General features: G+C 37.8%; 2 protein-coding genes across 2 annotated transcripts; both read right to left on the reverse strand.

Moving 5' to 3' along the window:
• Positions 1–779: 779 nt before the first annotated feature.
• On the reverse strand, positions 780–5,858 carry LOC107753594 (uncharacterized). Its single transcript, XM_016569792.1, has 4 exons — positions 4,914–5,858; positions 4,585–4,637; positions 4,438–4,502; positions 780–3,835 (listed from the first exon to the last, which is right to left on the reverse strand). The coding sequence occupies exons 1-4, from the start codon at positions 5,678–5,680 to the stop codon at positions 1,406–1,408; spliced, it is 3,315 nt and encodes a 1,104-aa protein (XP_016425278.1). The 5' UTR covers positions 5,681–5,858; the 3' UTR covers positions 780–1,405.
• Positions 5,859–7,262: 1,404 nt separating this feature from the next.
• LOC107753703 (putative adenosylhomocysteinase 3) lies at positions 7,263–11,658 on the reverse strand. Its single transcript, XM_016569916.1, has 16 exons — positions 11,584–11,658; positions 10,566–10,677; positions 10,306–10,449; positions 10,114–10,214; positions 9,725–9,827; positions 9,525–9,619; positions 9,310–9,416; positions 9,075–9,191; positions 8,920–8,983; positions 8,699–8,787; positions 8,541–8,611; positions 8,350–8,444; positions 8,151–8,249; positions 7,861–7,929; positions 7,503–7,581; positions 7,263–7,387 (listed from the first exon to the last, which is right to left on the reverse strand). The coding sequence occupies exons 1-16, from the start codon at positions 11,602–11,604 to the stop codon at positions 7,263–7,265; spliced, it is 1,491 nt and encodes a 496-aa protein (XP_016425402.1). The 5' UTR covers positions 11,605–11,658.
• Positions 11,659–12,083: the final 425 nt, after the last annotated feature.

A 12,083-nucleotide genomic window follows, 5' to 3' on the forward strand; every position in this document is an offset into this window, starting at 1 on the left:
TGGTTTATTCATTATGTTTACACACCTGTGCCATATGACACCTCTGTCCTTATGAAGCAAAAGCTGGCAGGTTGGAGATGTTAAAACCATAACGTTAGGTATATTGAAACAAAAGAGGATATTGATCCTTGATGTCTTTAGAAAAAAAGGTAGTCTCAAACAGTTTTACTGTAAACAGACCAGACAAATTAACAAACAAAGTAACTCTAATAAACTTGTACGACCAAGTAAGGAAAAATGTTTGTTAAATAATTGCAACAGAAAATGCATTTCATTTTTATCATCACTTCAGATGTTACGTGGGCATTCATCTTATTGCCTTCTTTGCCAAGATATATTAGACATAAAAATCAACATGATTATTTAAAAAAAAAAAAAAAACAGGTTATAGTTAACAGGTTATGTGTTTTGTGTATGCATTATATGTATATAAATCATAATCCAATCAGGTACGTAGCATGAAATTAAAGCTATGCATAAAAGTATGTCAATGAAATTGCACTCTAATCCTTTTTTCAAGACTAATCCTCTATAATCTGTCAAACTTTCCACTCACCCAGTGGTCCTTTAAACATCACTGTACCAGGCACCATTAGCACAGAACCCAAACATTTCTACAGACCCCATATGATCTCTTGCTGTATGTTCAGCTCTTTTTAAAGAGCATTGTGATATGCAAACTTTATGTTGTCTGTAAAGCAAGGAAATATACCTATTGACTTAATGTCAAATGGCAAATTAATGAAAAAGTTTATTCACAATCCATCATTCTACAAAAGTCATCTTATAATCATGTCTTTGCCATTATGAAATTTTGAGTGATAAATAGCCCCACATAATCCAATTTTGTTGTGCAGCAACTATTTGGATTCACTTCCACATTCTTCCACAAGTTCTCCAACAAATGTTTATGAGTAAATCATATTTACTGCAGTCCTCTTTCACCTTTCCGAAAGGTTTTCAGTGGTTCTTCCTCCCCTTGATGGAACAGCCAATACACTGTCATAATATATAGAGCAAAACATGCAATGAAGTCATAATAATATGCTGCGACTAAAAACACTATCAACAAAAGTGTGTATCCAGTCACCCTTGACATATTGTCATAGGACAGAAACTCTTTGCACCACAAGACATTACGTCCAATGACATGTTCATTCCCATCCACTAGGGGCAGTGTAGCTCTCTCCAGCTCCATGTTGTACTCCATATTTGTTAAATCCTCTAGGGAACTATTCGGCTGGTCCTCGTCCATAGACTCTGAGATTGAAGGCATAGCTAATGGCCTCCCTCTGCTCAAGGAGGGTCTTTTTCCATAGCTTCCACTCATTGCACCTTCTCTGAATACTGACTGTTGTGAATTCCTCAGACTGTTCAAGTACAGCTCCATCTCGTCATCTATCTGCTATTCTGTTGAGGTATTGTCTTCAACGTTTTCAAGATCTCTGTCTTTTGCCAGGCATTCCATGTTTTCCAGCATATTGTTTACATCATCAATAGTTTTCCAGTCACTTTTCATACTTTCATAGGACACATTCTCTTCTTTATCAATAAATTCAAAATGGTTCCAATCATTCTCCATAGCTTGCGTACTTCCACTGAGTTCGATATCACTCTTTTGAGATGATTCTTGCCAAGATGCAGCAGTTTCCTCACAGATCTCTAATCCAAGGTTGACGTGAATGTCCTCTTTTTCAGAGTACTCGCCTAGACTTTCTATTCCTTTTAAGTCAATATTATGTGGTAATGATTCAACAGTGCTGGTACTAATGATCTGCTTCTGTTCCTCTGAATCTTGTTCAAGAGAAAGCAGATCATCTTCATCTGCTTGTTGTTTCTCTTCTTTCTCAGATTCCATTGCATCCAAGTCCTCTTCATCATCTATGTATTTCAACTCTTCTTCAATGCTATTTATTCTTCCTTCACTTTCATGTTTTTCTTCTGCACCTTCTTGTTCCTCTGGTTCTTGGTCTTTCTCCTCTTTGTCTTGTTTCTGCTTCTCCATCTGCTTAATTTGATTTCCATTTCCCTCTTTCAGCTCTTCCAGGCTTTCATCATTTTTCATTTTGTGAATCTCTTCCATCTCTTTAATCACTGATGTGTTATGTTCTGCATCAAAATTAATAATGTTGGAGCTCTCCGTCTCTGAAGTCTGTGTAGAAAAACCCATGAGTATTTGTTCCTCCTTTTCATTCATTTGGTAGCTCTCCAAAGTATTGCTCATATTTATCTGTGTGTTCTCCAATGGTTCTATTGGCATAGCTTTTGCTATTGCTAAGTGAGAGAGTTCTTTAAGTTTTTCAATGCTCGATCTCATCTCACAGCAGTCAGGCTCTAATTTATCATCAGAGGAACTCAAAGTGCTTCTTGTGGGGTCCTCTGGAGCTTGGGCTAGAAAGCAAGAAGTGCTGATTGAATATTCTGTTTGCTCGGATATATTCTCCTCTTTGGTGTGGATAATTGTAGGGTCCTCCTGGTTCTGTGACTTTTCAGTTTTTATACAGGACCTCTGATTATCCAAACATGATGAAGTTTTCAAAACTGCTGTGGCTGATGATGGATGAATCCGTTCAGGTAGGCTGTCAGTACCTGACTCTATTGTTTGATTTGTAGTGACTAAAAGTTCTGGTCCTTGTTGAGGAAATAAACACAGACTTTGGCAAGGATCATCCTGGATAGAGCATTCAGTCAAAGCTAATGTGACTGTGAGTGTGCACACTCTTGAAACCTGCCTGGATATAACTTTTGGAGGGGTTGTTTCGGTAAATGTGATGTCTCTTGGGTATTCTCTGGTACTTCTGGTACAATAATTTTGATTGTAAGACGCTTCTGCGTTTTTAACATGTTTACTCTCAGTTGGCTCAGGAAGAGGTTTTTTGGTTGGGTTTACTGCAAGTTGCGAGTTCTGTTCTGTTGATTCTTTGCAGACGCCAACATTAATATCATCTACTGTCTGTTTTGTAGATATGCAAGACTCTGGCCAAATGTCTGTGGTCTCAGGTGCTGTGACCGCTCTTTGACTCTCATCCTCTAGTTTCCTAAATGACCTATCTAAAGCTTTAGGAAAGAAGTCTTTTCTCCCTATTTCCATGTTTTTAAAAACCTGATGATAAAGTGGGGCTACAATGGTCCCAAATGTGAAGCCATGGGAGTACAGCTGAGGCTCTGAATTAGTTTTCAAACTCACATCCTCTTTTGGTTTCCCATCGCTAATATTCATGTCCTCATGCATCTTAGAGCTTAGTGCCAAAATTTTAATTCTTTGCTTAGCATCCTTCTCAAATTCCTTCCACGCTTTTTCAACATTCTTGCTAATAGACAAGTCAGGATTTTGACATACAGGAACAGCCTGATTGATTGAAACTGTTTGGTCAGTAATGCACTCGGTATGTTGGATGTCTTCCAAGACCTCAGAAGCCGAACATGCAATTGATTCATCACAACTGATGGAGTCTTCCAGGGGTAAATTTGTGTTTGCTGTGGATAAATTAGTCTTGGAGTGGATTATGTTGTCTTCTTCATCTTGTGTTATAGCTTGGCTGACGATGTCAGTGGAATCTCCACTATACTCAGCAGATTTAAGGGACTCAGCTGGAGAGGGTGATATTTGGTTACACGTTGGTGGTCGAGCAGTTTGTTGTGATAGGGAACTGCATGGTGTCTTCTTCAGCAATGATGCATGTTCCTGCATGCTGGTGTCTGCTGTACCTTCAGTTTCTTTGGTCTTGGTCCCTTGTTTCTTTTCTTCTTCCCTCTTAGCAAAGTGTTCCTTGACTTTTGCTAATCGCGCAGCCTTTCTTCTGCTTCTTCGGCCGCGGTTTCTGTTCATTTCCTCCTGTTTCCAAAGAGATAGATGTGAAAAATACTGAATGAAATGCTGTCTTCAGTAAATACAATTTAAAGAATAACTTTTCTTAAGATCTTATCGAAATACCTTTTTAACTTTTAATATAGGTTTAGTTAAGACATTGGGTCTCATTCACTAATAATTGTGTAGATTATTCGCATTTATACACACATTCGAACTTCTCACGAAAACTCTAAATGAGCCGCCGCGTGCACAAAGTTAGTAATTTGCATAAAACACGCCCAGACCATCTCCATACAAGGACTTGTACACAATACGCATGCTTAGTGAATGAGGCTCATTGACTTTTTTTTACTTTTAACAACATAACTTGATGGTCTCAGAGCGACCCTGAACAACATGACCTATCAAGTGTCTTGTTTGGGACAGTACATAGTGTAATGTTACACTAACACCTGTCAAAGCCTAACATCAGTAACCGCATGACATTCAGAGAGAGTAGCCAGTGACATAGCACAATTTATAAAATAGTTTTCACTATATAATTTTATACTAAAAATGCATTGTTTCATTAAAACACACAATTAGTTGATATAGTGGTTGAATCTTTGGTAAAATTTAGAACTCACCACTAATTCCTTGCTTTCAAGTTTCTCAGAGTTTTCCTTTAGAGATCCAGAATTTAGATTTATATCTGAAGAAACAAAACATGTATTTATCAGAATTTCATAGTATTTCCAAATCTAATTGTAAGTAATTTTCAGGAGGACAATTACCAGGAAATTCTTCATTGTGTGTTGCTGAAACAGTTGAAGCAGAGACATTTAGACTGGAAAATTATACCATTATAAAATTAAGAATTGGGCAAAAGGCAGTATGTATATTGTTGCATAATTCATTGAGTTCCACTTTAGTATTGTGGTTTTAAGCATATATTCACTCTGGCATGTCACTTACATTTAAAAAACTGTATCAATTGTTAACAAGTCTTTTAGTATGCATTATTTATAAATTTGATAAAAGTTTTATTCATATTAATATTTTAGAAATATTTATTTTGACATTCATTGCTATTTATGCAACAGATGTGTTGGTGACCTCTCACCTGGTTGTTTTCAGACAGCTTTTTCTTCTGTTTTCACTCTCATTTTGGGGTTTCTCCTTCATTTTTTCACAACAAAACAGACAGTAGTTCTTTTCATTATTGTTTGCCCAAAAAGTGCCTAAAGATGTTTCATATCGCAAACAGAAGTCGACCCTAGCGCCCTCTTCTCCAAATGGGGGTACTAGTGTGAGTTTGAAGGAGAAACAGTCCGCCCCACCATTGTTTGACCCAGGTACGTACTCTGCCAACAGATCAAAATGACTTTTCCAGGAATCTAAAGAGGTACGCACATAGACCATCTTATCAAAACTAATATTCAGCACACGAACGATTCCTCTTAGGGTGGTGGTCCCAGAAAGCAACTCCAAACTCTCCAGTTCTAGCTTCTGCTCGTGAACCCGCAAGGCTAGTTCCTCAGAGGTCTGTGGAAGAGTGAAGAGAGGAACCATGTAATACTCCTTATCTTCATTCAAGTCAATCTCCAGAGAGCCTGATGGGTCAGTTACTCCCCAAGCATCAAACTGTTTCACTGAGACAAGACTCAAACCAAAGGCATCGGCAAAGGACACTCTTCGGCTGCTGGAAGGGGGAGGCAGGGAGTCATCGGAGGACGCTGAACTCCGTCGTCTCGGTATGGGTGAAGATTTAGGCTTGATTCCTTCCAGACCCAGTGACTCCTCATCCTCATCACAGGGGCAGGATGCCGGCAAGCTCAGTAGGTTGAAGCTGGCCCCAGTGGGGCTGCATATCACTCCCACAGACTCCATCAGTGGCACAGAGTGAGAGGAACTCAGCCGGTCAGCCAGCAACTGACGTGCTGTGACTTAACTTATAGAATCAAGTTACATTTGACATTGTGGGGAAAAGCCAACTCTATATTTAGGGCAGAAACCACTTGAGCTATGCGGTCAGAGCTCAGGGGACCCATGAAAAAAATATGTTAGAGGCACGCTTCAAACAACATAACATTGTTATGCATACAAAGACACAGCAAATATACAGTGGGTACGGAAAGTATTCAGACCCCCTTAAATTGTCTTTAACGAGATGATTAAAGGGATAGTTCACACAAAAATGTAAATCCTGTCATCACTACTGATTACTCACTTTACTCGCCTTGATGTCGTTCCTGTTTTCTTGTAAAATAAAGGAAGATATTTGAGGGTAAGTAAATGATGACAGAATTTAAATTTTGGGTGATCTCTTTAATCATTTACATCAGTCGTGCATATGCTAAATAGTTTCAGCATGTTAAAAAAAAGCACATGCTTTTTCTGTGTATGTTTTAAAGGCTTGGATTTGTGGTCATTTATAAATATATTTATAATTTCTCTATGTTTATACAAGCAATTTTCATATAATAAAAAGTCTTATTTATTACCAAACTCGGTCAACCATATTTGTAAGAGATTTATATTTTGTAACAGAAAAAGGAAGCTTCGGTTGCACATGAAAACCACAACTTTCAGCTGCTTTAAAATACCTTTATTAAACTACTTGGACACAAAAGATACAGTGAAGGAAAAGTATAATCAACAATATTTCTCTCTTGCAAACCACTTGAGATCCAACAAGATTCTTGCCACTAGACAAGCAAATATCCCTGTCTTTCTTTGCCTTATTTGCCAAAGCTTTACTCTCTTTTACATGACCTCCATCTAGAGGCACATTGAGGGATTTTTCCTTACTTCAAGATTGAAGGACAGAAGATGTTCTCTCTATAATTCTTACCTTTTACCCATTTACTGGACTTAAAGTGAGTCATTTCCCATTTTATAATGTCAGTTTGTGTTTCCAATTTTCATGTGCAATGTTAAGTTCAGTGTTTTAAGAATAATGTCATCTGTGTAATTCGTAGCAAAAACAGTGGTTTTGCCCTGTCAGGTTTTATGTTTTTGAAGTAAATACAGTGTTTTATTAGAGAACTATGCAAGGGTCTAAATAACATACTTGTAGCATGCTATGTTAATTTATTGCATTTTATTTTACCTTTATGTATTTATTTATTTTGTGGAAGTTTTAGTGGTAATGTATGTTGTATACAACCAGAATGGATACCTTTTCTAAAATGGTTAGCAGTACAATAGCAAGAGGAAAAAGTGCTATAGTTCACTTTATATTTGTACACTCTGACCCTTAATGGTCAAGCCAGTAATATCATGTGTTGGTGAAAAGCAGGATGAATGAGATCCCCGCTGAGTCAAATCTGTGGGTTTCTGCCCACAGATCCATCGGTTTTCTTTTAAATGATGAGTTACATTGAGACTTAATACCTAAAAACAAACCAAAACACAAAGCAGGTGTTAAATGTTTCACACAACACATCTATAAATGCAATAATTTAATTCATCACCTGTAGAAACTGGGTTTGAAGGGGCCGTATTTACTCAAGCCCATGTATTTGGCTTGTTCATCGGTGAGCTCAGTCAGGTGTGCGTCAAAGGTCTGCAGGTGCAGGCTTGCAACATACTCATCTGGTACACAAAATACTCAATCAGTTTGTGATGTCATTTTTATCCAAATATGATTCGGTACATTATGAAATATGGATGAAAAATATTGAATTCTGGCAGTCCATTGCGTTGTTACCCAGTTTCTTTGGAAGGAGATAGACATCTTGCTTGTAACGGCCCTCAGGGGCATTGAAGAGCTCGATCAATGCCAAAGCCTTCAAAAAGTATACAGAAGGCTAAACATGGAAACTAATTTGAAGAGACAACCTATCCATTCACTATCCACAAAACAGTTTCAAACCCAACTATAGCCCAAGGCTGGCATGCTTCCCATTTACATTGTGTCATACTAAATGCAAATGTTCTTTTAAAAGTTTTATTGCTATGCCCAGTTAGTCTTTAATATTTAGGCTACGTAAAAGAAAAACTTTAGCCTTTAGGCTACCAACTTAAAACCTAATTTAAGTTCATGTATTAGCAAACTGCTTTCATACCTGTGCGGTGGCTGTGATGGAAAGCACGTATGTGGGTACAGTGGAGGAGCTTAGATTAAGGACACGGCCCTAGAATCAAATGGTAAAACAGTAACTATGCCATTAACATTAATGACCAATATGCCATGAGGTTTGTAATAAGGAAATGTAGATTATAGCTTAACATGGTTTACACAAGGACATGCTCTTAAGATCCACTGCTTTGTAGCACAAATTGTTCCCAACGTGCTGAAAAATAAGGTAAATATGTTTCTGTTTTATATTTTTAGTAGTATTCTGTATTCTCTCACCTCTGCAAGTAGTACTATTCTCTTGCCACCAGGCCAAATAATGTGATCCACTTGCGCTCTCACATGCTGCCATACTAACTCTGGGGTTCTTAGACTGCTCTGAAAATTCAAAAGTTAACACAAATGACAACCAATTAAATTACAAGCATTCAATTGCTATCACTAATCGTGTGTTTTATCGCGTCCTACAGCCACTTACAACATCGATTTCTGTATTAGAGCGTCCCATGTTGCAGACAACGCAGCCATTCTTCATTAGGTCCATGTGTTCCCTCACTACAACGTTTTTGTTACCTGTGTAGACAAAGGGTCAGCTGTCAAAGCAAACAGTGTAAGGTAATATCACAGCAAAGACTTGTGATTTATTTATGATATTATTGCGCAACTTGCCTGTGCAGGTGATGACCATGTCCACTTGTCTGACAACATCACCTAGTTTGGCCAATCGAAAGCCATCCATGCTAGTTGAAATACAGTTGGTTGTCAGGGGTGATACTGTGGAAAATATAACTCTCTGGATAGTTTCTTTCAAATAACTAATATCTTACCATGCTTGTAGAGCACAGATGGGGTCGATTTCGGTTACATACACAACAGACCCCATTGCTTTCAGAGCTTCAGAACAACCTTTTCCCACCTGTGGGCACCAATATTTACACTTACGCACACAAAACAGAGGCCAGTACTAAACTATTGCAGGTGATGGACACCGCTCTCAAGTGGCATATTGACAATAGAAACCATCATTTATTGGAATCAGGAGACGTACCTCTCCATATCCACATACGACCACCTGCTTTCCCCCAAACATGATATCAGCCGTCTTTTTCAGACTGAGAGAATAGGAACAAGACAGAAAGTAAGTAGGTTTAATCATATAAATACTGTGAATTTATTGGAGAAACACTTGTATCGTTATCTTACCTATCCAGAATGGACTCCCTGCAGCAGTAGAGATTGTCAAACTTTTGTTTAGTGACCGAGTCATTCACATTTATGGCTGGCACACATAGTTTTCCAGCTTTAGAGAGGTGATGAAGTCTGGTAAATGTGATGCGAAAACATTTGCAAAGCTGTAAGTTTCAATTCAAGTGTCAATTCAATGTAGTCATCTCTCAACCAAATGTGACAAATAACGAGGATTAGAAAGTGACTCAACCTGTGAATGCCTGTGATACTTTCTTCAACAATACCCTTGACTTTCTTGAAGAGGTGAGGATATTTCTTGTATATCCAATGTGTCATATCTCCTCCATCATCGAGGATCTAGAAAAGACCATTAACAAACTTCTATTTACAGGTGAAAACACAAGATAAGAGACACTATTGATCCTTGGAGGGAAAGTGGTCCCATATCACTGAAGGCACTTGTACCATATTTGGCTCCCAGCCCTCCACATTTACACAGCGATCAATACACCACCAGAAGTCATCCTCAGATTCTCCCTTCCATGCAAACACTGGAAAATCTGCCATGAATAGCAGAGGGCAAGACACGGGAGAAATCAAAGAAGGTAAATAATCACATGCTCAAAAAAAAAAAGTATGACAATTAGACGGAGAGTTTCTTTTACCTTGCTCTGCTAAAGCAGCAGCCACTTCATCCTGAGTGGAGTAAATATTGCAGGCTGCCCACCTACACTGAGCCCCTAATACCATCAGAGTCTCAAACAGCACCTGTTTAGGGAAAAGTATATACTGTATATATATAAAAAAAAAATCTTGCTGATCCCAAACAGTACAACAGTAGTTTGAACAGTACTTATATTTATTATTTATCTATTTTTGTATTATATAATCAGCTGAGGTAGGGGGATATGGGACGTGTTGGGGGGTTTCATGTTTCATTGGTGCTGTCGACCTTGAAAAACAGGTTTTGTAGGTTTTGTTTCTGTATGAGTTTTTTTTTTCTTTTAGCATGATACAGTATACATTTAAAATGCCGTGAAGGGATGACACTTACAGCTGTCTGGGCCGTGACATGAGTGCATCCCACTATTTTAGCCCCTGCCAATGGTTTCTCAACCTGGGTAGCTTTTCTCAAGGCCATTAGTGCAGTCATCTCTTTAATTAATAAAAATATGCATACATTTATTGAATTTCTTTTTGAATATTGTACAATGCTTATGTGTTTTAAACCATACTGTATGCCTACCATCCTCTGCAAGTTCTATCTCTCGACGGCCAAAGTCTGCCAGTTTGATGTTTTTGATGCAGAAGTCCCTGCTCCCTTTAGAGTTAATCTGTTGCATGTCTCGAGGAGAGACCTCATCTTCTGGATTTTCTGCATCTGAACCCCCTGAAAAATGAGAAATGAAACGTGAAAGTAAAATGGGATCAAAGATTGCGATGAAAATACAAAGAACTACCAATAATATACATTTTCCAGTTTGAGGGAATTTGTGTGGCATCTACCTGAGCTGTTGCTGTCTGTAGAGGAATGAGAAATGGAATGGGACAGGGAGCGGCGTCCCGTCTTTGTTAATCGACTGTCAAATTCTCGTGTCTGCTCAGGATACTGGATTTGCTAAGGAAAAAACTATTATATTTTGTTGTATATTTAATATAAAATCTATTTAAAATGCCTCAAATATGTATTTTATATAAAAATGCATTTGATATAATTTTGTATGTAGTTTTCGATTTATACAAATGCATTGCTCCAAAACATTTTAATTTCTCAGAATAGTTTTCAACCTTTTATCTAATTACACATCTTGACATTTGAACGCGAATGCAACCATTTCCTGCAGAAAACCAAAATCTTAAACTGATTTCTCAAAATAATAGAATAATTATAACCCCTTTATTCTAAAAGTAGACTCATATCTAATGGTAGAAATATTAAAATAGTGTTAGGACACAATAAATACACAGAAACATATACGTTTCAGATACAGACAAGAGATCTAAGAGACCAAATAAGCAGTAACTATCACTTGCTCACTAACACACAATAAACAAATAACGAAAGAAAACTTGAAATTAAAAATGGCATCATAATTATGAGTTTGTTTGTTAGGGTTAGCACTAGTAGTCCCATTGTATTATCTGCCAGCAAAAATGTGATTATATTTCAAAGTGCTGATACTGCTTAACTATATTAGCAAGTAATGAATAAAAATTTACTTGAGCACCAGGTAATATAAATAAGGTAAATAAAAATAGAAATACAATCTACTCTGGGGTTAGAAATGAAATTTGTATAGTCATTTTCAATAAACCAACATAACATAACACCACTCAGGACAAAATGACTAAATTAATGAATATAAACTTCTACCAAAACCCACAAGAGGGAACAATATCTGTTTCAGTGCTTCATATTTAAATCTTATGACCTAGTTCTAAGAAAAAGCAGCTTTTCTGGAAATACCTTGATGTTAAGAGATAACACGGCATCTTTTGATTCCCTGTTTTTAGTGAGACTAACCAGGCTGTAGACTTTCCTCATGGTGTCTGATCCTCTTGAGAAAAGCTTAGAATAACTCCCACGTAAGCATTTAAAGGCTGAACCACAACAGTAATTATGTTAAATGAGCAGGCTAGAGAAGCATGGGTCCACTGTCAGATGAAATCCTACACTGTGAGACCAAAGCCTGTACAATAAATTCAGAGCTCTCTGTCCACTTACGTGATTCGACAATGATTAAAGTCTGTGAGGTCACAAAAGTTCCCGCAAGTCATCTATTAATTCTGGCCCAGTGCCACTGAGCTGCTACTGTGTGGTTTTAAGGGCACTGGTCTGTGTTCAGCCCACGTCTCTGTTCAGGGTTGTTAATGATGATCAAGAACAGGTTATTCGGTTACACGTCATTTAGCAGGCATGTTGTATCCAAAATTATTTGCTGTTCTCTTACTAAAGGGACAGTCCCTTGGAGCAACCTGGGGTCAAGTGCCTTGTTCAAGGGCAAAATGGAGGCAAGGCAACTC

The sequence above is a fragment of the Sinocyclocheilus rhinocerous genome, unplaced genomic scaffold, assembly GCF_001515625.1.
Source record: "Sinocyclocheilus rhinocerous isolate Xijiao unplaced genomic scaffold, SAMN03320098_v1.1 scaffold200, whole genome shotgun sequence".
Lineage (NCBI taxonomy): Eukaryota > Metazoa > Chordata > Actinopteri > Cypriniformes > Cyprinidae > Sinocyclocheilus > Sinocyclocheilus rhinocerous.